The 24,990-nt window shown below is 46.8% G+C and overlaps 1 protein-coding gene across 5 annotated transcripts in view; it reads right to left on the reverse strand.

Annotated features, from left to right (window-relative positions):
• The window catches only part of Ctdp1 (CTD phosphatase subunit 1), a 105,733-nt gene that overhangs the window by 63,084 nt on the left and 17,659 nt on the right, over positions 1-24,990 (reverse strand). For 3 of the 5 annotated variants that reach the window (XR_012446959.1, XM_074069598.1, XM_074069600.1), the window contains exons 5-11: positions 24,413-24,563; positions 18,974-19,064; positions 17,131-17,297; positions 15,298-16,353; positions 13,553-13,694; positions 12,214-12,423; positions 3,821-3,983 (exon numbers count right to left, since the gene is read on the reverse strand). Coding sequence is in view for 4 of the 5 variants with exons in the window: in XM_074069598.1 (XP_073925699.1) it covers positions 3,821-3,983; positions 12,214-12,423; positions 13,553-13,694; positions 15,298-16,353; positions 17,131-17,297; positions 18,974-19,064; positions 24,413-24,563 (1,980 nt within the window). In the remaining variant the exon portion in view is untranslated. Of the gene's footprint in view, positions 1-3,820; positions 3,984-4,006; positions 9,053-12,213; positions 12,424-13,552; positions 13,695-15,297; positions 16,354-17,130; positions 17,298-18,973; positions 19,065-24,412; positions 24,564-24,990 lie in introns of those variants that run through there. The other 2 variants (XM_074069599.1, XM_020162194.2) reach the window with 2 other exon arrangements.

A 24,990-nucleotide genomic window follows, 5' to 3' on the forward strand; every position in this document is an offset into this window, starting at 1 on the left:
ACATCAGAATAATGTGGAAGTGGCAAAGCCTGGGTAGTCTAGTTAATCTAGTAAACCACAGTGCTGTTAGTGACAAGGTGGCCCAAACGGGTACCCTCCAGCCCACTTGGTCCTGCACCCCTCTCCAGACTGGCTTCTACCTTAGGGCACTTTACCAGGTCACCAGATTCTTTGGTGTCTATGAAAATTCAATGCAGAACTGGATAGCAGTCTGGACATAAAAAGCACCATGTTAATTTTCATGGACTTCATATTCTGCAATCTCTTAACTTGTTTTCTAGGCAATGGGGTACTGAGTGGGTTTAGGCAGAGAATGGAATTCTCAGAACAATGCTTGGATGCACTGGCCTTCCCTGCTCATATGAGATGGTACCCAAGACTCCATTAGAAGCTGGGGCTTCTGGATAAAGACGTCATCAGGAAATCAGGCTGAAAATGAGAGAAGAGGGACTAGTGGCCACAAAGTCAGGGAGAATGAGCACAAGAAAGGAGAGCTCACTTCTTAGAACCCTTTCCCCACCATGATAAACGTGGTGGAGGCCACCACCGGAAAAAGGCCTGGCAGCACAAGGGAAGTATAGAGCCACAGAGCAGGGATGAGCAAAATGCTGGCCAGCTGTGTGGGGTGGAAAGGAAAGCTGAGGTCTCGGTTAGGAGGAGGCTGACAGAGGGTCTGTGCTGGCAGGAAGTCTGTGTCGTGTGCTTACTCCTGCTAATTATGGAGGAGCCATCCCCTGAAACTTCCGAAAAGGAGTTGGGAGTGGTGGGCTGAAAACACAGGAGCCTGTCTGCTGCATTTCTGGTGAATGACAGGAAGCCAGCAATGCTGGCCCAGCAGAGGTTCCCTGCAAAAGGAGCACCTGCCCTTTAGAGTATTTCAAAGACACAGTATCAGAAAACAAGCAAGTACTGCACAAAGGGAGAGAGGAAACCTCCCTGTCTACCCAGGGAGAGAGGAAACCACCTGCCCACCCAGTCAGAGGTCCATAAATTTGTGAGTGAGTGAACATTCTGTGGCGGCTGGACCAGAAATCAAATCCTCCACAAGTTACACTGAACGGACAGAGGTAGTTATTTAAAATGGATTTACATTAAAATACAAAAATAAAAATAGTCAGCCATCTGATGGAAAAGAGAGAGACTGAAACTTTCTTTTCCAAAAGCAAAGAGAATTGCTCTGATTTTCCCAGGGAAATACCCAAGATGGTAACAGGTTAGGGTGTGTGTATCAGAGTGTATTTGGCAAGAGAGAAAGTGCTCAATTTCCATGAAGTTCTATGAAACAGGTGGAATTGCACCCCCTAAAAGATGCACTTGGTCCCTGTAACTGGGGCCTCATGTAGAAATAGGAACTTTGTCGATGTGTTTGGTAAGATGAGGCCACCTGGACAAGGATGGCCCTACAGCAGTGACTTCTTTGCTTGTCAAAGGGGCAGAGGCTGACACAAAAACAGGTGGCCCAGACTGGATGCAGAGTGGCACGCAAGTGTAAAATGGATGTGGACTCTGTTCTGGCAGATCTGACATGGTCCAAGGTGGCCTGAGTGTGGCCTTCCCACCTCTTCCCTAAGGCAGGATGAGAACTCAGCACCGGCCCCACATGTTCAGCAACAGGCCCTGGAAAAGAGCCCCTAGGCTCCAGGACCTTGCCTCAGCCTATGGTGGCCTGGGATCCATGGCACTGCAGGGCAGGAGCACTTTGCTTTAGCTATGGCTGGGTGAGTCTGGGTCAATCTGTGCTGGAGGACCCAGGGCCACAGGAACAAAGCAGACTGCAGGCATTCCCAGAAGATGGAACCTCCACCTCACTCTCCTCTACCCAGCAGCAGCTTGAGTCCAAAGGAAGACACAGTTGGAGCCTCTCTCCTTTCAGTTCCACTTGTTCTTGAGGAACTGAGGCTGACGTTTAAGCTTAATTTTTATTTCTGAAAGAAAGAAATAGATTTCCCAGAGACTGAAAGTTGCTATATTATTTAAGACTTTTGTTTCACACGAAGACTTGAGGCCCCTTTGATACTGGCGAGTACAAACCAACATTGTGGCCACTACCTGACAAACTGGACTGTTTGCATGTGAGGCCCTTAGCAAGAGATCAGGAAGCCAGAAAGGAAACCACACCATGGCAGCCCAGCTGGGTAAAGAGAAGGCCTGGAGGAGAGAGACCATGGGCCCAGTGGGAAGCAGGTGCTGTTCCCAGACAAGGCCACCTAAGTGTGGGTGCAAAAAAGCAGTGACTAAGGAAACCTTTTTTTCTTGGCACGGAGGAGATAGGTTACAGGAATTTGAACTCAGGCCTTCACGATCACTAGGCAGGCATTCTACCTCTTGGGGCCACACCTCCAGCCCGTTTTGGCTTTGGTTATTTTTCCAATAGGGGCTTATAATTTTCCCTAGGGCTGGTCTCAGGCAATTATCCTCCTACCTATGCCTTCCAAGTAGCTGTGATGACAGGCTTGCATTGCCATTCCTGGATTGTTTGTTGAGATAAGAGTCTCACTAACTTTTTGCCCAGGCTGGCCTCAAACCACAATCCTAGATTAACTCCTCCAGAATAGCTGGGATTACAACTGTGAGCCACCATGCCTAGCCAAGAAAAACATTTTAGAGAAAACATTTTTATGAGACAAAAAAAGCTAATGTTCAAAATGGCAGATAATGGCAAGCAGAGAAGTTCAGCACACCTGAAAAAAGGTTTAATCTTCACAACACAAGCTATCGTCTCAGACAGGAGAGAATCTGAGTTACTGATGAGATTCTATCCTGAATACAATCATTTGCATTTTACTACTGCTGCTGAAAATAAACACTGTTTTCATCCTTGAGTCCACTGCAATTGAACGAAAACGCTGTTTCTGTCTCCCCGGCATGATGGTGGCTCTGTAGATGTGAGGTAGTGGAGCTTTGCATGCAGGGCAGCTCTTTCCTACAAGGCTGGCAAGAGCTCAGGCTGGCATGCTCACCAGCACACACTCAGCTCCCCAGGAGGCCCACTGTCCACAGTAGTCCTTTCAAAGCAGTCTGCTGAGGAAGGACATGGCACAGACCGTGCCACAGAATACCTGGCTGGCGTGAAACCTTCTACCAAAGGGTTGGCCTGAGGCCCCAGAAAAGGAGCATGCAGGACTGAGGGACAAAGGAGCCACACAGGACCAAGCCCGGACTCGCTTGTGGGCACTGAGTCACATGATGGTATCCTGCTGTTTTAAATGAAAAATCAGGAAATGTACAATACTGACTTATAAAATTATTTTTAGTTCAGTTTTGTTCAAGGAATATCGCCACTGTAATTCAGACTCCAACTCAAAGTGGATGTGGAGTCTGGTATCATTATTCCCCATATCAAGCATTTGGAAAAACAAACTAACTCCACATATGTGCCTAGAACTACTTAGTGGTATAAAATGTGCATATGTTTAACCCGGGTTTCTCAGTGTGAGTTCTATCGACTTTCTAGTGGGATGGTTTCTGTGGCAGGGCATCCTGAGCACCATCCCTGCCTACTGGATGTGCCACTGTCATGACAACTAAGTGTCCCCAGACACTGTCACGTTCCTTGGGATGGGTGAGGGGAGCAGAGACCAAAGTTGACCAAGAACCCTGCTGCAAGCCCAAACCATGGTGTCTAAGTTTTCTTACTGACAAACACAGGATGCATCACTTAACAGTGTTACAACTTGGGTGCTGGCTTATGACACACATCCACACAGGCAGGATTCCTGGTTCCGCTTGCTAAGTGCTGGTTCCAGGATACACGTGCAGACACACCACAGGCCCCAGGAGCATAGATCCCCACTGCCTGGCCTGGGTGTGGCATGCTCACCTCTTTATCCATGCTCTCTAAGTCCTCCTTACAGAGAGTGTACAGCGGCATCGTCTCGGACATACTGGGCTGTCGCTTTCTCCTAGTAGGGCCAGGCTGCTCTCCATCTCCAGCACTGGGCAGCTCTTCACCAAACATCTGCTGCTGATGTGGCTGAACAGCTCTGAAAGGAATTTCATAGTTCTGCATGAGGAAAGCTGTCTGACTGCATCTTTTCAGCTCTGCATCAGAGCCCTGGCTCAGGTCTAGGCAGCACACATATTGAAAGAGAACACGTGTACAAAAAACCCAGGATGTTCTGTTGACTGTATCCACTTGTTTAGCATACCCAGCGTGAGCTACCACACCTGGCTTATCTGGAAGATCTTCAATATGCATTAATTCACTTAAAAATAACAGTATTAAAACCATTAGGTATTAACACAAGTAACTTTTTAAGATAAAAACTATTTCTAAATTGAAAAGGGATGTAATGGGAGTAGCTTATTGTATGTTTTTGTTACTCTCTCCAGTCAATATTTAGCCTGCTGTGCTTTGTTGTTTTGGTGGAAACACTGGAGAAATCTGGCCCCACCCAGGTGTCCCAGGAAGAGGGAGAACTTGCACACACCCTGAGAGGGACCCAGGGTGCCTCACTTGGTTTGCTGAACTGGTCTGAATGTCTTTCAAGGCAAGAAGAGGGGTGATTTTGTCAGTTTCGGTGCACTTTGGGCCAGCATCCCTACCGAGGTCTCTGTGACCAACAGACCTGGAATGGCCAAGAGTCTGAGCTTGACCTAAGCTCTGTTGACCTTTGAATATCAGCACTCCCAATCAGCTTTCAGTAGAAAGTCTGTTCTTGCATTTCACCACCCCTGACCAACAGCTTTCCAAATACAACTTGTCACAACCCCCCAGTATGAGCATATAACAGGAATAGCTCTACAACTACCAAGGAAATCAAAGATGTAATTTTCAAACAACATACCTCCTAGAACCAGAGAGTTTCACCAGAGAATCCTACCACAGACTCATTGAGAAAAGGGAAGAGAAGGGAATACATCCTAACCCACCCTACAAAGTGGTCATACTGCCATGAAAAGGGGACAGAGACAGCACAAAGGATGAAAACCCAAGATCCATGGCTGCTATGTCTGTCAACAAGCACAAAAAGGCATAAAAAAAAATCACCATACACTGAAGTGTGGTGTTTGTCCAAAGTTACAGGTTGTTCTAATATTCCAAAACCAATCAAAGTAATCCTCCATGTGTAAAGAAGAAAACCACACCATCTAATCAATTAAGACACAGAATTCTTTAAAAAACCAAAAATCCACAGTGATGGGCCAGGTACAGTACCTCACATGTGTAATCCCAGTTACCCTGGAGACGGAATTTGAATATAGTAGTTCTAGGCCAGCCCAGGTGAAGAATTATTGAGGCTTCATCCCAGCAAACAAGCCAGGTGTAGTGATGTATGCCTGTGATCCCAGCTAACTGGGAAGCACAGGGAGGAAAATTACAGTCTGAGACCAGTCCAGGGCAAAAAGTGAGACTCTATCTAAAAACTAACTAAAGCAAAAAAAGGCTGGGGGTGAGGGGTGTGTTGCTCAAGTACCTGGCAAGCATGAGGCCCTGTGTTCAAATGGCCAGTATGACCAAAAGCCAAAACAGTCATAGAATATAAAAAGGGAACCCCACCATGTGACGAAGAGCACCTACAAAGCCCACAGCCAACCATTCTAGCAGCGTCCACAGGTGGGAATCAGGTGAAGGGAGGACAGAATTTCCAGTGGCCAGGGCTGAAGGAGCAGAAACCTCACAGCTTGCACAAAGACTGACTGAAAATGGACTATGAATGTATCAAATGCCACTCTGCCAACTTTCAGAACAAAATATTAGACAGAATCTTTGGGACATGGAAGCTTAACTACTAAGAGGAAAAGCTAGCATGCAGAACCTCATGCCAGTTAGAAGCTGGCATGTCAAAGAACCCATGTTGAGAGGATAAGAGACAAGCCACAACTGGGGGAAGGTATTTGCAACAAGGACAAGTACTAAAACACACAGAGCTCTGTTAATCAACAGTGAGAACAAACACTCCAATTAGAAAGACACAAGTGGCCGTTCTCACTGAAGAGGGCAGGAGGTGGAAAGCCAACACATGAAGAGGTGCTTGGCATCATTACCCTAAGAAAATGCAAGCCTTAGCCACAGTGTCACCACCACCCACACATCAGAATGGCTGACACCAACATGTGTCCAGTGGGACAGGACAGGACAGACGTTCTGGAAAGAGCCTGGACGTTTCTTAACACAGCCAACACAGTTGGTACCCACTCAGCACTCAAGCGCCTGGCTACTTATTCTAGAGAAAGGAAAACTTATGCACATGTTCACAGCAAAAGCTGGGGCCTAGCCAGATGTGTTCCAAAGGGTGAGTAGTTAAAATCAGTTGTCTACCCCACCACAGGTGCCATGGCACAGCCACACCCAGGTGATCTCCAGGGAACTGTGTGGAGTAAAAAGCTGAAAAGCCATTTCAAGATAATCCGACTCCACGATTCTGTTTCAACATCCTGTAGTGGCTTTCCTGCGGAGCTGGAACAAGTGGGTGATGCCAGGGATGGCACAGCAGGGGAGGCAGGGACGTGGCTATGGAGGGTGCAGGAGGATCCTGAGGGCTGGTGTTCTATGTGGGGACTGTGTCCTGTCACTTCTTGCTGCTGGGAGTGGCTTTTGCAGGATACAACTCTTAGGGAAGCCAGGGTGAAGGGCAGCAGGGACCTTTGTATTATTTCTTCAACTTCACTGTAAATTGAAAACATCTCCAAATAAAAAGTTTAATCAAAGAAATCAAATGTTGCAACTAACTGCCCCCAGGAAACTGCTCTTTAGAACATCAGTGTATCCTTAAAGTATGTTTGGTTTGAGATGCTTGAGCCTAGTGTCCCTAGCAGACTGGGTCCAGCCTCTTCCTGAGGGGTACTGCTCCAGCTTCCTGATGGGACCTCAGTTGTGCCAGCAAGTCCAAGATCAGGCTGCATGATTCTCCTCTGTGCCTGGTCCACCAGATTCTGGGCTTCCCATACACTCAGCATGTGGGCTGAGAGGTCTGCCCTCACTTCACATGTTCAACTTCACATTTTCACTGGGTTTCTACACTTGGGCATCATGGAGGAAGGGCTGCACATGTCCTAAACATCGTGTCCCAACACTTGCTGAGAAGTCCAGGAGACTCCAACACATTCCCACTCCAAACAAAATACCAAATCAAGATCAGCAAAACTTACAGCTTCCCGCCTAGGGAATAAGCATGGAGCTCACTGCCCAGGAGGTCAAGCACCCTGTCACAATCGGTCTGCACAGGGTTCCAGGCATGGAACAAGGTTTGCCACCATTCTCCAAGAGGGGGAGGGGTGAGATTTCCAGAACTACAGCAGGTGCAGGGGCCTGCAGAAGACGAGGCATGGTGCTGCTGTGCAGGGGTGGCTGGCATGGAGGTCGAGGTTCCCAGTGGCCAATGATGTAGAGCAGACAGCCTGCACTATGGCAGCTCGGACTACAGATGGCAAAGTCAGCAAGTGCCAGGACCCACTTGTGGAGAAATGAACCAGCACTACATCATCGGTCCAGTGCTCAAGATTTGGCAGGCATGACACAAGGTCAAAAGCAAAATGCAGAAAAGAAGGCTCTAGAGTTTAAGTTAAAAGGGAACACTTCTACAGTGCCATTAAGATGAAATATGCCAGGTCTCCTCACCCAACAAAGAAAGGGTCAAGCCCACCTGAACCCAAGTCCACGAGAGGTGAACGGAGTGGGACTGAATTCATCCACTAGTCCTCACTGTGGCATGAACATGCAACGAGATCACTGCTCTCATACCTGGACACGTCAGATTCCTCAGATGTCTATGCTGTGTCTAGACACTTAGGGATAGAGATGAGTGAGTTAGGGACTCCTTTTTTCCTTATGTAAATTGGTCATTTCATCAATTTTGAAAACAGAAGTATCAGTAAGCAGTGCAGATACTCATTAACTTTGGAGCACTTATAGCTTCCTACACATTTAAGTGAGGAGAGCAATGGTGTGAAAAAGTTTATCTGGAAACCCCCAGGAAAAACTATAGACTGGGATGATACTCATCTAGACACACAGTGCTATTTTCCACTACAAAGTAGCATTGAATGAATCATTTTATTATCTTCTAAATGAGTTGGTAATAACTAAAAAAAAATTTGCATCTTGGTATACTTCACACTTCTAGATTCAAAAGAAGAAAATGTCACCAAGAGTTACCTCTCCAGAATACACTACAGCCAGTGTGTCCTCCCTTAGGATGGCACAGCACGGCACCAAAGTCTGAGTTGTAGTTGCAGCTTCAGAATACACATGTGGTTCTCTGCTGCCATACTATCAGTTATTCAAGGACCTATTATTAGCCTGCTCATGGAAGCACTTATCTTGGAGATTCAGTCTACTAACACACACTTCAAGCAAGGCTAAAACAATTTAAAAAATTCTGTATCTAATCGTTAACCATTGCATACAGCTTAAGACAACATGCTTTACCTTTTATATTTAAGGAAGAGTAAGTGAAAAGCTGTGAGGTTATGATACCCTGTAGAACACAGCTGGCGACAGAAACACGGACCACTTGACCACTGAGACATTAGCATTCAAAGGTGAAGTCCTGTGGGGTCCCTGGGTCCTGACATGAGTGCTACCACCATGGGATCTCCAGGGAGGTATGAGATGGTTTCAGGATGGGAACCTCTGACCACCAGAGAAGGTGTGCATGTACATGAAGCTAATCACAGATGGCCAATGATTCAATCAACCATGCACACACAATGGGACCTCAACAAAAACCCCAAGCAGTGAATTCAGAGGGCTTTAGAGTGGGCACAACTCAACTTTACGGGGACGGAGTTCCTGGTCAGGAATCCTAGGGTTCAGGCCACACACCTCTTCTGAGACTATCTTGAGACCTCTTTTGAGTTTCCCACCTATTTTACCAACCTTTTTGCCTCAGTGAACATACTGACCACCATTACTTTGGAGGCACTCACTCCCTCCACAGCTGTTTTTTGTCCATGACTCTCCCAGGCTCTTGAAGCATGCACAGCTTGAGAACCACAAGGTAGTCTAGCTGCTCCTTGGTCCTCTTCTCTCTAGATTTTGCTTTGCAAGTCCCAGCTGCTGTGGTTGTCTCAACTCCCCAGAGCCTCTACAGCCACCCAGCACAGAACCCTAGGGAAGGTGAGGGTAGATGTAAGCCAGAGCACTGCTGATCTAGGGGTCCCTCCCCAAGGATTCCACACAGCAGTTTACGTGTGTCCACAACATTTAAGTTATTTTCAGCGGGACAGCTAAAGCTGCTCCATCACAGGAAACTCCTTGCTCCCCACAGAGACTCAGACTAGTGCTCTAATTTCTAGGGCACAATTCCTAAAGACAGACCTTGGTCAAAGGGTGTGAGTTCTCAGTAAACATTGGCAGAGCTCACATCTCCAAATGCTGAACCTACTCCACCCTTGAGCTGATGGTTAGCACTAGAACAATCACCCTCACACTTTACCTTTGCCACTTAACCTGTGACCCATGGTGGACTGCTCATCACACCACTGACTCCTGGGGGCTGAATGCTGCATTCCTGCCTGTGGTGTAGGAATCTCCTCTCTCATGAGCACACCTGTCTACTCATGTACTATGCACCTGGGAAGCCCAAAGGTTCAGGTCCTTGGGCTGTCTCGGTTGTTCTGTATCCCGTGTAAAGGAGCAGCACAGACCTGGGCTGTGGGCGTGTTTCTTTGCTGCTGTGCAACGTGGTTTTGAGCTGGCACTGTGTTGTTTTGTTTCTGCTATGGGGCTCCACCAGAAGTTTCTTTAAAATCCTCTACCAGCCTCCCACCTTGCCCTAAGAGGCCCAACCTTCTACCTCAAAACAACATGTACTGCCATGCATCTTCTTGCCACCCGGTGCCCCCTTCATCTCCTGGGCTGCTGTCCTTGTGTTCTGTGGCACAGAGTAGAACAGCTAGGATGCCAGCTCCTCAGGGTGGAGAACAGAGCACCCACCAGTGCTGCCCATTGAGGCTGACAGTTCTGTAGCTGTGCTGCAAATTGCAACATCAGGGCGGCTCCTTTGCCCAGCAGGTCCACAGCAACCCCCATCTGTGTTTTCTGACACCCATACTATTTACTTTCAAACCTAGGACCCTTGAGAAAGGAGAACAGTCTCACCATTTTAAGGGACATTTTGGCAATAAAAGGAAACACGTGACGCACAACACATGGTGAAGTAGCATGTATTGCTACTAGTTGTGGACAACTGAAAATCTATATACACTCAAGTTTTAAGAAAGGGTGTGAAAGAACTAGACTGAAAACAGCAGCCCACCTCTGAGATACTTGAGAACAGTAAAATATATACACAGTGCTACAAGTCAAAACTCAAGTTTCAAGTTTCTCATATGGTAACATGAATTGGAGTTATTCCCAATTATTGTCAGCAGACATAGCTGTGAGTGCTCTGGCAGGAGGGTGCTCCAATGCCTGCTGTTCTTGTGTCCTGAATCAGGCTACAGGATAAAGAACGAGCAGAATTTACCGAGAGAATATTAACTATCTCAGAATTTGAAAGTGGAGGAGAGGGGCTCAGTGTAAGTCCATCGTGAAAAATTTCAGGAAAAATTTTATAGTGCATCTGGGGAGCACTTAATTTGATGGATGCTGTTTATAAATGTCTGAACCAAAGATGTTCACTACAAAGGAAAATATCTAATGCTCCGTACTGTTTAAAAAAGATTAAGATGTGCACAGCCAAGAAAATGGGTGGCATGGTGTTAATGAGGGCATTTACTCTGCATTTTAGTGGTTAACGTCTTCAGAATATTTTTTAACTTACAGCAAACTTTCCAGAAGGACAAAACCAAAAAATTTACAAAAACTCAACAGAAAAATAAAAGGATAGAAAACATATTAAAAAAAAAAAAAAAAAAAGAAATTCAGCAGAGTGGAATCCGAGTGGCTCACTCACATCCACATGGAGACTGCCCACTGACCCCTCCCATCAGCCTCTTATGGTGTGTGACCTGCACACACCTCTGCAGAATGTGGGTGTAGGCCTCCTGGTGGCAGGGTGAGCTGCAAGGTTTTGACAAGACGGCTGATTCTATTCATTATGGTTAAAAACACATGTGACCGCTAACTCAGCAATTCAACTCTGGGAAAGTCAAGGCACAGGGTTATGAGCAGCAGTGCTTGGACCATACTTAACCATGTGAATGACTGAAAATCACATCACAGGAAGAAAGCTGAAGTCTCATTAGTGGTGGTGATAGTTACAAATCATGAAATAGTAGCTGCACTCCAATGTGAATCAAGGGTGTGTCCAAGTCTAGGAAGAGGGGAAAGTCTCTCCACACTGGCCCTGAACTAATACTCTGGCTTTTCTGTTTGTGTTAATGCTGGATTGAGTCCTTAGTACCACAAAGGCCAGGCCAGAGGGTGTGGACATGGGTCTGAGTTCCTGCCCAACCATAAAAACCACTCTTCTGGAAACATGCCAATTTCTTAAGACTGCCAGGGTCCACTTGCAGCCAGGGCAAAGCTAATGCTACTACAACATCTGGGTTGCTAAGCACACAGGTAACTCCCAGGGAAGGCCCAGGTGCTTTTGGAAAGGAAAAGGTGAATGGACAGATGACCACACACTGACCATGACCAAAGAAATTTCAAGGTGATGCCTACTGTGCAAAATAGCCAGGCTCTTCGTTTAAACCTGCTCATAGGGTGGTTCTCGGGGCTTACCTTGGGGAAGGTTGATGAGTCCATGCAGAGAAGGAGGCAGTCAGGAAGGGTCCCCCACTATGAGGCAGCACCAACCCTGCCACCAAATGTCTTCTGATCCAGTTAGCACTTTTTCCACGTCCCTCTGACCCACTGGCACTGCACCCCTCCTGAGTCTGCTGTAGGCATGGGAATGGGACCAGGTGCCCAGGACATGCACCTGCCAAGGCCAGGCCTGTAGAGTGTGGCATGGAGGGTCACATAGCTCTGCAGGACCCTCCTCTGCTGGGCACCCCAGGGCATATCTCTTGACCACCCAGACAACACCAAGCACCCTGACATAGTGCAGGGTTTGTGTGGGACACCAAACAGGCTAGATATAGAGTTGCTCTACTTTCAGTTTTGGAACCCAAGATGGGACAGAAGAACTCTACACAATGGAGTCACTGCCCTCAGCTAGGTCACTAATGCAAACCCAGGACTGCACAGAACTCTGAGTGCCACCTGTCTAGATTGAAGGTCCCTGACATGACAACCTTAACAGGGCCATCAAACAACTAAAATTAACACTAGATGTTTGTTCTTATCAGCAAGGGAAATTCTCAAGCATTACAATGTACCTGAAGGAGGAAGGCTCTCCGTGGACAGGTAGGGTGCTGGGAGACACTGGTGTAGGACCTTGTGAGCCTGTTCTGATGAGCTTGCCAGTGTGGGAGTCATAGATCCGAACTTCGGGGCCAGGCTGGACCTTGGGGTGGACAGGTGTCGGGTGGAACAAGGCTGCTGGAAGCGTAGTCTGCCTGTCAGGAAAGGCAGCAGGGCTGTTCTCCCTGTCAGATGAGAGAGTAAGGGCTATGAATGGCAATGGCACTGATGCACAGCACAGGGACATTGACAGGGATGCAGGGGGACAGGAACAGGGACACAGGATGAAAGACAGACATGACTGTGCATATAGGAACGTGGGGACATGGAAATCAGGATGGAGATATGTGAGCAAGGACAAACAACAACCACTACCCAAGCATGAGGCAAAACCTCCGTCAGTTCTTGACTGAGTGTCTCAGATGGAAGATGGGTGAGTAACAATTCCACAACACAGCATGCAACAGCAACACAGGTATATACTGTAGAGAATGACAACTCCTCCACCACCAGCACCTGCCAAACCTGCCACGCAGAACAGGACCTGCCTGAGGACCTGCATCTCCCCTGCCCTGCCTTGGGTGGACTATCCCAAGTCTCTCCCCTAGCTGCACTGACACCTTCTCAATTGGACCCTGGACACAATACCTGGATTGCAGACAAAGACCAGATCTGTTCTCAATGGAAGCAGCTGTTCTAACTGCTTGCCACCTCTCTTCCCATAATTATGCAAGTGATAGGAAGGTCTATTTCTCCCCACCCGTACCCCCTCCTTTGAGTATGTAATTTTGCACACCTGCTTGGAGGTTTCGGCACCTCCCTCTTGGGTTCTGAAGTCTGGAATAGTCTTTATGGAACTCATGTGGTAATTCCCTACGTTAAAGAAACACATACAAACTAAGACTCACTACTAAAAGCCACACTGAATGGTATCAAAAGAAAGAAAAAGCAGTTCTGCTTTTCTGTGTGTGAATGGTTGCACACAGACTTTGTAAGCTCACCTTGGGAGATTTTTGGGTCACTTTGCTAAGGGAAAGGGGTAAAGACTGGGATGGACAGAATGTACCCCTTGCCCCAGGAGTGCTGCAGCCAATGGACATGTGCCCTGGATCCTAGAGGGACACCCACCAGTGATGAGGCCTCTCTCACTACACCCAAGCCTATGATTCCCACCTACAAACCAGGACAGTCATGGAGATCAAGTGGAGCTGCAGGCTACTAGCCCTGCTCTTAGGGTTCCAGGGGATCCATCACCACAACCAGACTCATGCTCAAGGCCAGGTGTTAGGGAACTGTTCTGAGTGGGTTGTGTACCTGTGTGCCCGGGCGTCGTCATCTGTGAGTGGAAAGAGCTGCTCCTCCACTTTGTCCCAGCGTTCCAGGCAGCTCCACAGCCAGTCTGGACTGACCACGTGCAGGTGCCGGCACTCCTGTGCCTGGCGCACCTTCTCTGTGCCTGTGGATACCAAGCATTAGGATGGCTTCAGCCCCAGGGCAGGAGTGTCTAGGACACAGAAGCAGCAGAAGGGATGCCCTGGGGAAGGGCTGCACATTGCCACTCAGGAATGGACTGCAAGGCCAGGCTTGCAGACCTGTATCCTCTTCAGTCACAACCACTGGGGGATGGAACCTCACCAGCAGGATTTCTGTCCTTAAACGTGCCAGTACCTCAATTACCACCCCTCCTCCCCAATATCCCAGGCCCCTCTGAGCCCCACCCCGTTACTGTATCCACTAGCAGATCCTGTCAATTCTCCCCAAGGTGACCCATAATGGTCCTTTCCTAGCTGCTGCCACTACCCTACATGTGGCCACCATCCCGCAGGACTCTGGGAACTTACTGACTCTACTCCTGCACCTGGTCCGGTGCTGTCCTCTGCCTCCCATGGCTTCACATTCCATTCTCTGTGCACCCCAAGGGTCTCCTGGAGGGCCTCTGCCCAACTCTCTGTTGGGTAACTCCTTGTTCCAGCTCTAGCTATTCCTGCCCTGCTCTGGGATCTTAGAGTTATATTGTAGACACTTCACAGGGACCCCATGCTGTGAGGAGTCCAGCACATCCCTGGTTAGCTATCTTCATGAGTCACTTACTGCAAAGGCAAAGCCTTCAACAACAAGACATGAGGTCAGAGCACAAAAGCAAACCCACACCACGTATTGCAATAGGAGCCTTCCACAGCTCTTTATTAAATGCTCTACTGGGCACATTACAGGGACTGAAACCAGAGTGAAACAAGGTGGTGCTAGCCTTCATGCACACTGCTGAGGGTCAGCCAACCTCAACACAGCAATCTGAGCCTGGAGGTGAAGTCATGTATTGCGAAGCCCTAACTCACTGACTGCTCACAGAAGAGACAGCTCTGGGCGAAGCACACCTAGAGCTATCTGGGTGATCTTTATTTGGGAAAAGTCAAATTTCTTGTGAGGAGCACTGTAAAAGGTAACTAGGTATTTGCTTTCTTAGGCATTCTTCTGAGACTTGCCTATTACTTGCCCAGAACAGGAGATCTGTTTTCCTTGGCTGAAGTCTCAGAAATGACAGAGGTGGCCAGCACTACCCGAGGAGAAGCTACTATATGGAGATGATTCGTCTCCCACTTCATCTGCAGTAAGTTACTCTGTTTTGCTCCCAAGAAAACATTGCAATTTGTTTCTAACTGAGACAGCTAGCCTGTCTTTCACTTGAGATCTCAACATCTCTTGCCTCCCAATTCCCCAGGGTAACACCATCACTAACTCTGTTCCCAGCCAGCCGGGCCTGCTACTCCTGGAGAAGATTAATTTTACAAACAGTACACACAGGCAATTGTTCAAAGGACCCCAGACAGCAAGGTGAACAGATATGTGTGTATACATGCAGAGTATGTACAGGAAAAGAATTTCACTAAAAGATAGTTATCAACCCATTCTTAGAAGATCATTGTTATGAAAAACATCCCTGAAAACACCATGAAATTGGACAGCAGTGCAAACCTCAAGGACAGGAACAACAATCAAGCCCAGGCAGGGCCATATGCACCCTGGGCACACTGCTGGCTGGCTGGCAGGGAGGCACTCACCAGCCCGTGCTGCAATGAGGTGGGTAGCCCTATCAGGGGCGTCAGGACTCAGCACCAGCTGGGTGAGGACCTTAGCTCCCAGGGCCGTGGCATGGTAGTGCTCCCGGGTCTTCTCAACTGGGAAGTTTGTTGGGTGCAGCCCACTGAATATCACAGCCACATCTGCCAGCACCTTGCTCTTGAGTTCCGGCACAATCTTCCGTATGTCTGGAGCTTCCTCCAGCTCCTTGTTGAGGTACCTGTCGTATTTCGTGTAGTAGTCAGTATGCACGCGCACGAGGATCTCCTCCAGGTGTATCAGATGGTCGTCATCATCTGTATCCTCCTCTTCCTCTTCCTCCTCCCCTACGCTCTGGTCCAGGGACTCGCCTGCAGTGACACCTGACTGCTCACTGTTCTGGGACTCTGTCTCAGCCTCCTTCCGGTCTGCACAGCCATTGCCCAGGCCACAGAGACCATCTCGCTCTCCCTCCTCCTGCATGTCCAGATCTGGCCCTTTGTCATGTAGATGAACACTGGGCCCAGACTCTCCTGGAGGTCCCGCTCCTGCAGATCTACCTCTACTTGCATCAGGAGGCCCTCCCTGCTGTGGGACTCTAGCTCCATCTTGGGCAGCTGGAGACTTTTCCTGGCCTCTCTTCTCCTCACATTCCCCATCAGAGGTGGCACTGGAGGATGACTTCTGACTTTCTGACTCGCTGCTGTCGCTGTCACTGGACAAGTCAAAATCCAAGTCTGGGCCAGATGTGCCCTGAGTGGGTCTTGCCCCTGGTGAGGTCCGACTAGCCTGTTCACAAGACATCTGGGGCTCTGAAGCATTTGCTGGCTCCTGGTTACTGGAGCTGCTGACAGAGGAGGCCTGGATGGGGGAGCAGGAGTCCCTCTCATCTGCTTTACTGGGAGAAACTCCCAGCACGGCCTCGCCACCATTGAGCTCCCGGAAGGGCTTCCCAAGGCCGTTGCTCTGCTCTGCCCCAGGAACAGGTTTGCCTTCCTCAGAGTCTTTCACAGATGGACCTTGTTCCAAGATGTTGGCACCTTTAGAAGAATGGTTGACTAAATAACGTACACAAAAGGAATAGTTACTATTACTTAATGCTAAGCAACTTTTCAAAACTAAAGCAGTACCCCTCTGTAGCCAGGCTTTAGGAAGCTGCTGCCACCAATAGCCACACCTCAGGTCTGTGGCCACGCACAGAACCCCTCTGCTTTAATGACCTGAGCAGACGTGGCGTGCCAGGCTTATACAAGACAATGTCCCCACCACCTTTTCCTGGTCTTGACCTCTAAGCTCAACTTTAGTGACTACAGCAGTAACTGTATTCCTCAAAATATTTTAGAAGTCAAGATCATCAGAAACACTTAAAACTAAAACTTTTAAATGTCCTTAAGAAAGACTTTGGCTCATGGTTGCCTGATAGAGACATGGTTCCCTGAAGGTTCCAGATGGGTGACAGACAGCCCAAGTCTCCACAGTTGAGGCCAGTCCTGACAAGGGAAACCACTGAATCCCACACCTTACTTCCTCCAAGGAATGTACAAATTCTCAGGGTTGCATTTGTTTAAAAAAACTGGGATGAAATGCAGTGTAAGTACACTCAAACAGCATTCTGTAACCTTACGTAACAGGCAAAATGCTTAGTGTAATTTTAAAAAATACCGTTTTCAGTATTAGTAAACCTGACAACCCCTAAAATTGAAATACCAATAAAAAGCAAACAAAAACAGTGAACCTTCAATTTATGGCATTCAAAACAGAGAGAAGAAATTAAGAGATAAATATCGAAGCGAAATGCTATTTCTTCCTAAAGCACTGGGAAGAAGGCCACGCACCTTTCTTTCTTGTCTGAGATTCCCGGGACCCAGGAGGTGCGTTCACATCACCTGTGCCTGGGAAATATACATACTTCTTCACAGTTATCAGGTTGGGGGCAAACTTCCAGACATCTTCTCGATCATCAATAATACAAACCATTGAGTCTCCACATGGGAAGAGATTTCTACAAGTAAAATTGTGCGACTTACATAAAACAGTAAACTACGAGTTTCAATAATCCTTTATCCACTAAGCAGAACAGTCCAGGATTCTCATCAACATGTAATCAACAAAGAGCAGATTTATCTGAAAGACATCAACTACAACAGGGGATTCTCTTTAGCTCCTATTGAAACTCTCCTTGTTTCCAGAGGAAGAAACCTTAAAATTACTGACACTTCTTTTCTCATTGTTTCCAATTTTCCTTAAAAAAAAACAAAAGCCAGCAAGAGCTAGAGTTGAAGCTCAGTGGCAGAGTGCTTGCCTCCCCTGTGTAAGGCCCTGAGTTTGCTCCCCAGGATCATAAGAAAACAATCAGCAAACTTTTTTCCTAAAGGCCCAGATGGTAAATATTTCAGGCTTGGCCAGCCACAAATTAGAACTCAACACTGTGAAAAGCCAGTTCTCATGTAAAACTCATTTACAAACACAGCTAGGCAGCCAAAAGCCAGGGAATAGATCCAATCATCTACCTGGCACCTACTGAGAGGACCTTTGGCTGTATCTGTGCTTGCCACAGTGCCCACTTCTCTGAATCATCTTACTCTGATGCTAACCAACAAAAAAAGAGGTTTGTTTCTGAAATGAATACTTCAGATTCTCTTCTTAGTTAATACTGACATAGACAGGTCTCAGGTCTCTGTGGACTTCTAATCTAAAAGAAACATCGGTAGGGTGCCTGCCTGAGCTATCCCGTGTGTGAACCTGCAATGGTCCAGGTCTTGCTGGGAAGCAGCACATGAAACAGGCTACCCTGGATATAGTGTGAGGAGAGCAGGCACAGCTCTTTCTGGTAGAAAATGAGAAATTTCAGGTAGGATGAGGAGGAGCCAGTCTTGTAACAAAAGCTTAGACAAAGTAGGAAGGGTAGAGAGCTGCTGTAAAGGAAAAACAGGTACAGGTGGAACTGTAGGCAACAAGGTGAGCCTACAAGGTGCTCACTTAGGGTGAGCACCACACATGCTCCTAAGAAAGTATAACCCTAAATTGCTGATGAGGTGTCCTCATGCTACACCCTTGGCTCAGAACTGCAGCTTGTGGGGCAAGGCACAACAGAAGCTCTGACAGTTGCTAGTCACGCTGTTGCTCCCTAGTGCATTCCCTGCCCCGAGCTGTGGCCCCAGAGGTTGAGCCTCCAGGTCCCCAGGAGTCCCAGCTACTCCACAGACATTCAGAGTAAAAACAAAAAAGCTTTAGAACTGGGGTGCTGTTGGGGATTCCCTTATGTTTCCTGCCTCTCAGCCCTGAGATCTAAGGCCTCACTATCTTGGCTAGCTGGTGAAGTGAGACACAGAAGGGAAATGGCTAACATTAAGCCTGTGTGCAGGCTCACAGAGTGCAGGGCAAGAGGGTTCTTATGCCACCTGCCATAGAGGCAGAGACTGGGTGTGGAGAGCAGATGGGGTGTGGAGAGCAGATTGGGACTGGGTGCCTCAGGGCTCAAGCAACTGGAGCAGGACCCACACGTGAGGAGGAGGGAGTCCGGGTCAGAAACAAGCTTTCTCAGTACTCTGAGGTTAACACTGAAATTTCATGGAAAATGTTAAATATAGAATTAACACTCCAATTCTCAAAATTCAAGTTTTAAAGTAGAGGCTGAATAGTGAGCTGTTTCAGTGATAAACTCAATCAGGTACATACCTAAGGTTTCCTGTTTTAGAAAATGGGTCAATACATTCATCCCGTGACAATATTCGATGAGAAAAAAGCTTCTTCTCGGGGTCTAAAAAGCCTGTGCAAACAAAAGAGAACAAAGGTCACACTGTGACACCGCGTTGCTGCTAGTCCTCCTGACAGGAGCAGACCCAGCACTGTGCCCGCACTGCACATTCTGGACAAGAGGCCAGTCACCTGGAGCACCTTTTCTTTGACACAGACTGGAATTTCTCAAAAAGGAATCACACTTGTGTCTATGATGCCATTAATTTCAAACCATTTGTAATGTGCTATGGCATTCTCCGTCCAAGCTAAATGGCTAAGATGCAGCTATAAGGTGCTTCTCATACATTATCACTGTACCTCAGGAAATAGCAGCTGTGGTTCTGTACTTCATGTTGTCCAAGTGTCCGACTTAATTATTTTGCATCACCCACCCACTATCATCTTCCCTAACACTAGGCAGGGTAATGTGCCACACTTAAATGTAATTGAGGACATTTTATAAGTTAATGCAGAAAATGCTATCCATGAAGGCTGCTATCTCAAAGTACATCAGAGCTCTGCAGCTGTCCCCCTTATCTGCAGGTATGTTCCACGGCCCCAAGTGGATGCCTGAAACCTTGGAAAGCACCAAACCCTATGTGTATTCTGCAACATACCTATGATAAAGTAGCTTATAAATTAAGCACTGTAAGAGTTACCAATCAAAAATAATTCTAACAACATACTGTAACAAAGGTTATGTGAATGTACTCCACTCACCCTTCCTCCTGAGATGAGAAACCGTATTAAAAGAAACATTTTTGGCTTCTCTTTGGTATCTCTGAATTTCCAGCATCACTACTCTTGGGCTTTGGTGCCGTTACTAGGTAAAACTGTGGTTACTTAAACACAAGCACTTTGACAACATGACAACTGAGACAGGAGCTAAGGGACTACCAGGAGAGCATTGTGTATGGCATGGACAGTAGATGATGGGATGATTCCTTCATCATGCCACTCAGAATGGCACACAATTTGAAACTTATGAATTGCTGATTTCTGGAATTTCCAATTTATTATTTTCAGACCATGGTTAGCCACAGGAATCAAAACCACAGGAGTCTGTAAATAGTCCCCCTTCCCATGGAAGGTAAAACTGCAAATAAAGGGGGTATTACTGTGCTAACTCACATACGATGAAGAAGTCAGTCAGTCCAATTGCTTCCTACTATTATACACATTTTAGTACTATACATTTAGGCAGCATCATGGAAACTTGCCTAATAGAGTTGATTGAGAATAATAATGTATGTTGTATCACAGTACTAATTATCTAGTAGAGAATGTAGTTTTGTATCAAAGTATCTGCCTATTCTATATTGGACATTTATTTATAGTAATTTATTTTTGTTTGCAAGACATCTGCAAGTCTAATTTTTAAAAATATTTGAAAACTAATTCTCAAAAGAGCTTGAGGCACTCAATGATAATAAGCATATCTGCTAGAACTCCTTAAAGGTAATAATACAGTGCTATCTGCAAAAATACACTTTACACTTTGAAAATGACTATGGTAACCAATGACTTGGACAGCAATTTCTTGGGCTTACTTTCGTTCGAGGTCTCTTGATCTATAAATTTAACACATCTGACACAAAGTCTACTGAATTAACTTAACAAAAGTTGCAAAGTTATAAATTTACATTAATCAATTAATTAAAAGTGCCCACAATTTGTAATAAAGAATATGAAAAATAAGTTATTTCTAAATTCTAAGAGCTATAGAATAAATAGCAAAAGTATTTCAGTTTATAGAAGTTGGGATAACAAACAAAAACAAAACAGGCTTTTAGGTAATTTATTTAACTGGTAAAATATATTGGAGCCAAGTTCAACACCAAATGACCTTTAATTTCACCAGTCGTTCAATACATTTGGAGGGAAACCTACTATAATCATGAAGTCTCAAAAAGAAAGGCTTCCTCCACACATCACAGAGGTCAACAGCAGCAATCAAATACACAGGGAGACAGGGACAAGACACAATGTCTTGGGGCACAAGACAATGTGCTGAGGGATACTTGTTCATCTGACATGCTGCATTTAATGCTACCTGGAGTTTTGTAGAAGATAAGGAAAGGAATGGCGCATGTACTACTCTCTCAAGAAGCTTATAGCTTATGGGTGTGTGTGTGTGTATACACACATATACATATATACACATACATATACACGTACATATATACACACACATACATATATTTTCACCGGGATATAAGCTTGTAGCTTATAACACAATGGACACAGGACCAGACCACTGGGACAAGAGAGAATGGCAGTTCAGAGGCAGAGCTGCAGGCAGCTTCCCTGTGCTTCACTTCAGCTATGGGTGAAACCATAGGGCAAACCAGATGTCTTGGAAGTATTTTTAAACCAAATGACAACATGACCTGTGTTTTCTGAAGACTGACACTTTTGGATTCAATCTTGTTACACATACCCCAATGTATGTGCTGAAGACTTAGCCACAGCCACCAACCAGCCTGTAGTAGTAATGGGAAGTGATGTAATCTTTAGAAGGTGGGGCCTACTGGAGGAAGTGAGGCAATTGGGGGTGCACTTGAATGGGGTACTAGGGCCACAAGGTGAGCAATTTTCCTTCATCTTCCACTCCTGCCACAAGCCCAAAGCAACAGTCAATGGCCATGGACTGAAAACTCTGTAACCATAAGCCAGAATCTTTCCTCCTTAAAAGCTATTTGTCAATAGCCACGGGAAGCTGACTAAAGTACCTCATTCCACTGTCTCTCTCAGGGTACCCTGAATAGAAGATGGATACCCACCTTAGAACTTGACATGGGTTTTGCCACGCTCTACTGAAGCCCACTTTTCTCACACTGGTTTCACTTGAGCACCCCCCACGCCTACGCACACCACCAGTGCTGGGTGCTACCCGCTCTGGGAACTGTGGGTGTGTGCGATGCCATCCATCTTGAAAGCCATGCTAGGTGACCAAATCCACAGTCCTACTCAGCTATTGCTGGCTCCAGGGTTCAGAATTCTGGGGAGGACTTTGCACCTATATCCACAGGAATACTGCCTACAGTTTTCCTACAATGTCACTGTCTGATTTTGTCAACATTTCTGGATATGTTGGACACTGGAATTCCAAGATGGAAGCAGATGTGGAAATGGAAATGGAGTGGGCACCCAGGACTGCTTAGTGTTAGCATGCCCAGCAGGCCTCGCCTCCTGCCACCCCAGCACTGTCTGTGGCTCCTGCAGTGCGCACCATCATGTAGAAGCATCAGGCAGACACCTGCAGAGCCCACTTCTGAGCTAAAGAAGAAGCCCATGCTCTTCCTTCTTCTCTTTCACCACTGGGCAGTGTTGACATGGATCAGATGCAGTGTCACACGCCTGTGGGGCAGAGGGACTCACCAGGGTGTGACCCACCTGAAACATGAGGATTTGGCTTGGCTTAAGCAAACCTTCTCTTGCCCAGAACCAAACGTTACCCTGAGCCTCACACGTGCTCCTCCTTGCTGTGATCTGCATCCTCAGATGGAAAATGCAATGCCCACCAGAGGAGGGTGACTGGGACATGTCCAGAGATAGTCCTGAATAGCTAGAACTTTAATAAGGAGATCTGAGACCCCCATCTCCAAAGTAACCAGAGCAAAACGGACTGGAGGTCAATTATATCGTTAGTGATATAATTTTGTGTGAAAAGAACAACATGAATGTGTGTATACTGTAAGATAAACTACTAAAGACTATTCAGAAAAACAAAGGAAGAGAAGAGGGAGCACATGTGGACATAGAGACAGGAATATTTTGCCAATTTATCTCCTTTCCATGACATTTTTAACTTAAAAACAAAAGCACCAAAGGGCTCCCTAACAGTTTTCTTCATCTCACGCTGCAGATGCCTCTCCTGGTCATTGACCTGAAGTTTTGCCCTTTGCCACTGTCATCCTGTGACTCCATAGTCACCACCCAGAAAGTAAGGTTCCAACACCACCACAGCTGGGGTGTGAGACTCCCATCAGCAGATTCGTGGATCTACTTCACACAGGGTATCTCAGTCTGGGTTACATTAACAAAATACCTCAGACTGGGTAATTTACAACTGACAGAAATTTCTATCATGCAGTTCTGGAGGCTTTAAGTCTAAGTTCAAGGCACCAGCAGACTTTGTGACTGAGGGGTGGGGCAGCGCTCCCTTGTAGACAGTTCCTTCTTACTGCATCTCCACAGGATAGAAAGGATGGAGCCAGCTCCCCGAGGTCTCCTTCCTAACAACACTCATCTCATTCCCAAAGACAGCCCTGGTGACCTAATAACCCGGAGGGTCACTATCTAACATCCTTGCCTTGCTGATTAGGGGTTACTGTATGCATTCAGACCATGGCAGGGGGTTTATTTACCAGTCTGAGCATGCCAGCTTATCATCCCATCACAACATTACTTGAGTCTTCAAATCATCTGTCTCTGGAAGCTATTCAGTAGCCACAATATTAGAGGCACGAGAAGCTGAGTTTTAGTTACGAGGCGAGTTAACCTTAATATGCTCTTAGTGGTCGTGATTAATGCTGTACTTATGCAGGTCACATAGTTACAAAAACACCACTCTGATGGGGGTGAGGGCACCAGGGGAGGCAGTGCATGGGCACAGGCAGGCACACATGGGAAAGCTCTGTACTTTTGGCTCAATTTTACAGAACCTAAAGCTGCTCTAAGAGACAAAGTCTATTAAAAACATTCCTGTACTGGTACTTCATTAAATGGAGATTTAAATTGTTGGCTCCATCCACAGTGAAAGACTAAGACCAAGCTGTTAGGAGCTTTGAATTTTAAAGCACTCAATTGAACAAGCTCTGCAATTGTCCCCTGAGGGGCTGTACCTTCCTATGATGCACTGTGCTCACCCACAGTGACCAGGTAACTTCTGTCCCCTGCCCTCTGTCCCCAGCCAGTGCTGCCACTGTGCAGTGGGCACTGCAGCTAGCATAGGGATCCCTAAGAGTGCAGGAGGCGATGGCCAACATGTCAGCTCACAACCATGCCAAGACAACAGAAGCAAAGGCCAGAGGTCACTGACGTCAGCAGAGCAAACTATGCAGATAACTCCAAAGCCATTTTGAACTAGTTAGTAAGAAAATTTTTTTTAAAAGTATGTTCACTCCTGTGAAAGTACTTCACAGGTGTGTGAAAACATAGAAACAAACTTCTAAACTGCCCCATACAGCATGTGGCAACCTGCCCAGATGGTGCATCCGCAGAATTTCTCACCTGGTGAATCCCTGCCAACTACCAGTCTGAAGACTGAGATTCTGTATTATTCCTTCCTCATTTTTAAGAAACACCCGAAAATAGGAAACAACTTACTGTCCACATACTAAGACAGTTACCGTCCACACATCACGGTTGACTGACCTGCGATGGTGTGTGCATAGAGTCGGCTGCCAAAAGTGAAGACATGCAGCTCATACAGCTTGGCGATCTTCTCCAGGAAGTCCTTGCAGTGAGGCCTCAGGCGGGTGTGCAGCATCGGCTCACCCCGACCCAGCTGGAAGTGGAAGATGCCCTGCAAAAGTGCAAGAGTGAGAAAAGAAAGCCCTGAATAGAGCTGTCTAGGCAGCACCAAGTGAGGCCATGCCAGAGCAGGGTCTGGAGACAAACAGAGGGTGCTCAGAACCGGAGGTGGGGAGATGGGGGTGGGAGGAGGTCCAGGCATGTGACGCTCACATGTCATGGCATACTCCACAATGAGCTGTGGGAACGTCCCAATGACTGACACCACTGTCACTGCTACCTAACTAACTAGGCTAACTACCCACTGTAATGATAGCAGCCTATGATAACTGCCTATAACTGTAACTGCCTACGATACCTACTAAGCCTACCTACAACAACCTTTATAACAACCACCCTGATAACTACCAACAACTATAACTACTTGTAACTATTTACAATGCCTACCCCTGAAAACTACCATAACTACCCTGATAGCC

This window comes from Castor canadensis, chromosome 4 (assembly GCF_047511655.1).
Source record: "Castor canadensis chromosome 4, mCasCan1.hap1v2, whole genome shotgun sequence".
Lineage (NCBI taxonomy): Eukaryota > Metazoa > Chordata > Mammalia > Rodentia > Castoridae > Castor > Castor canadensis.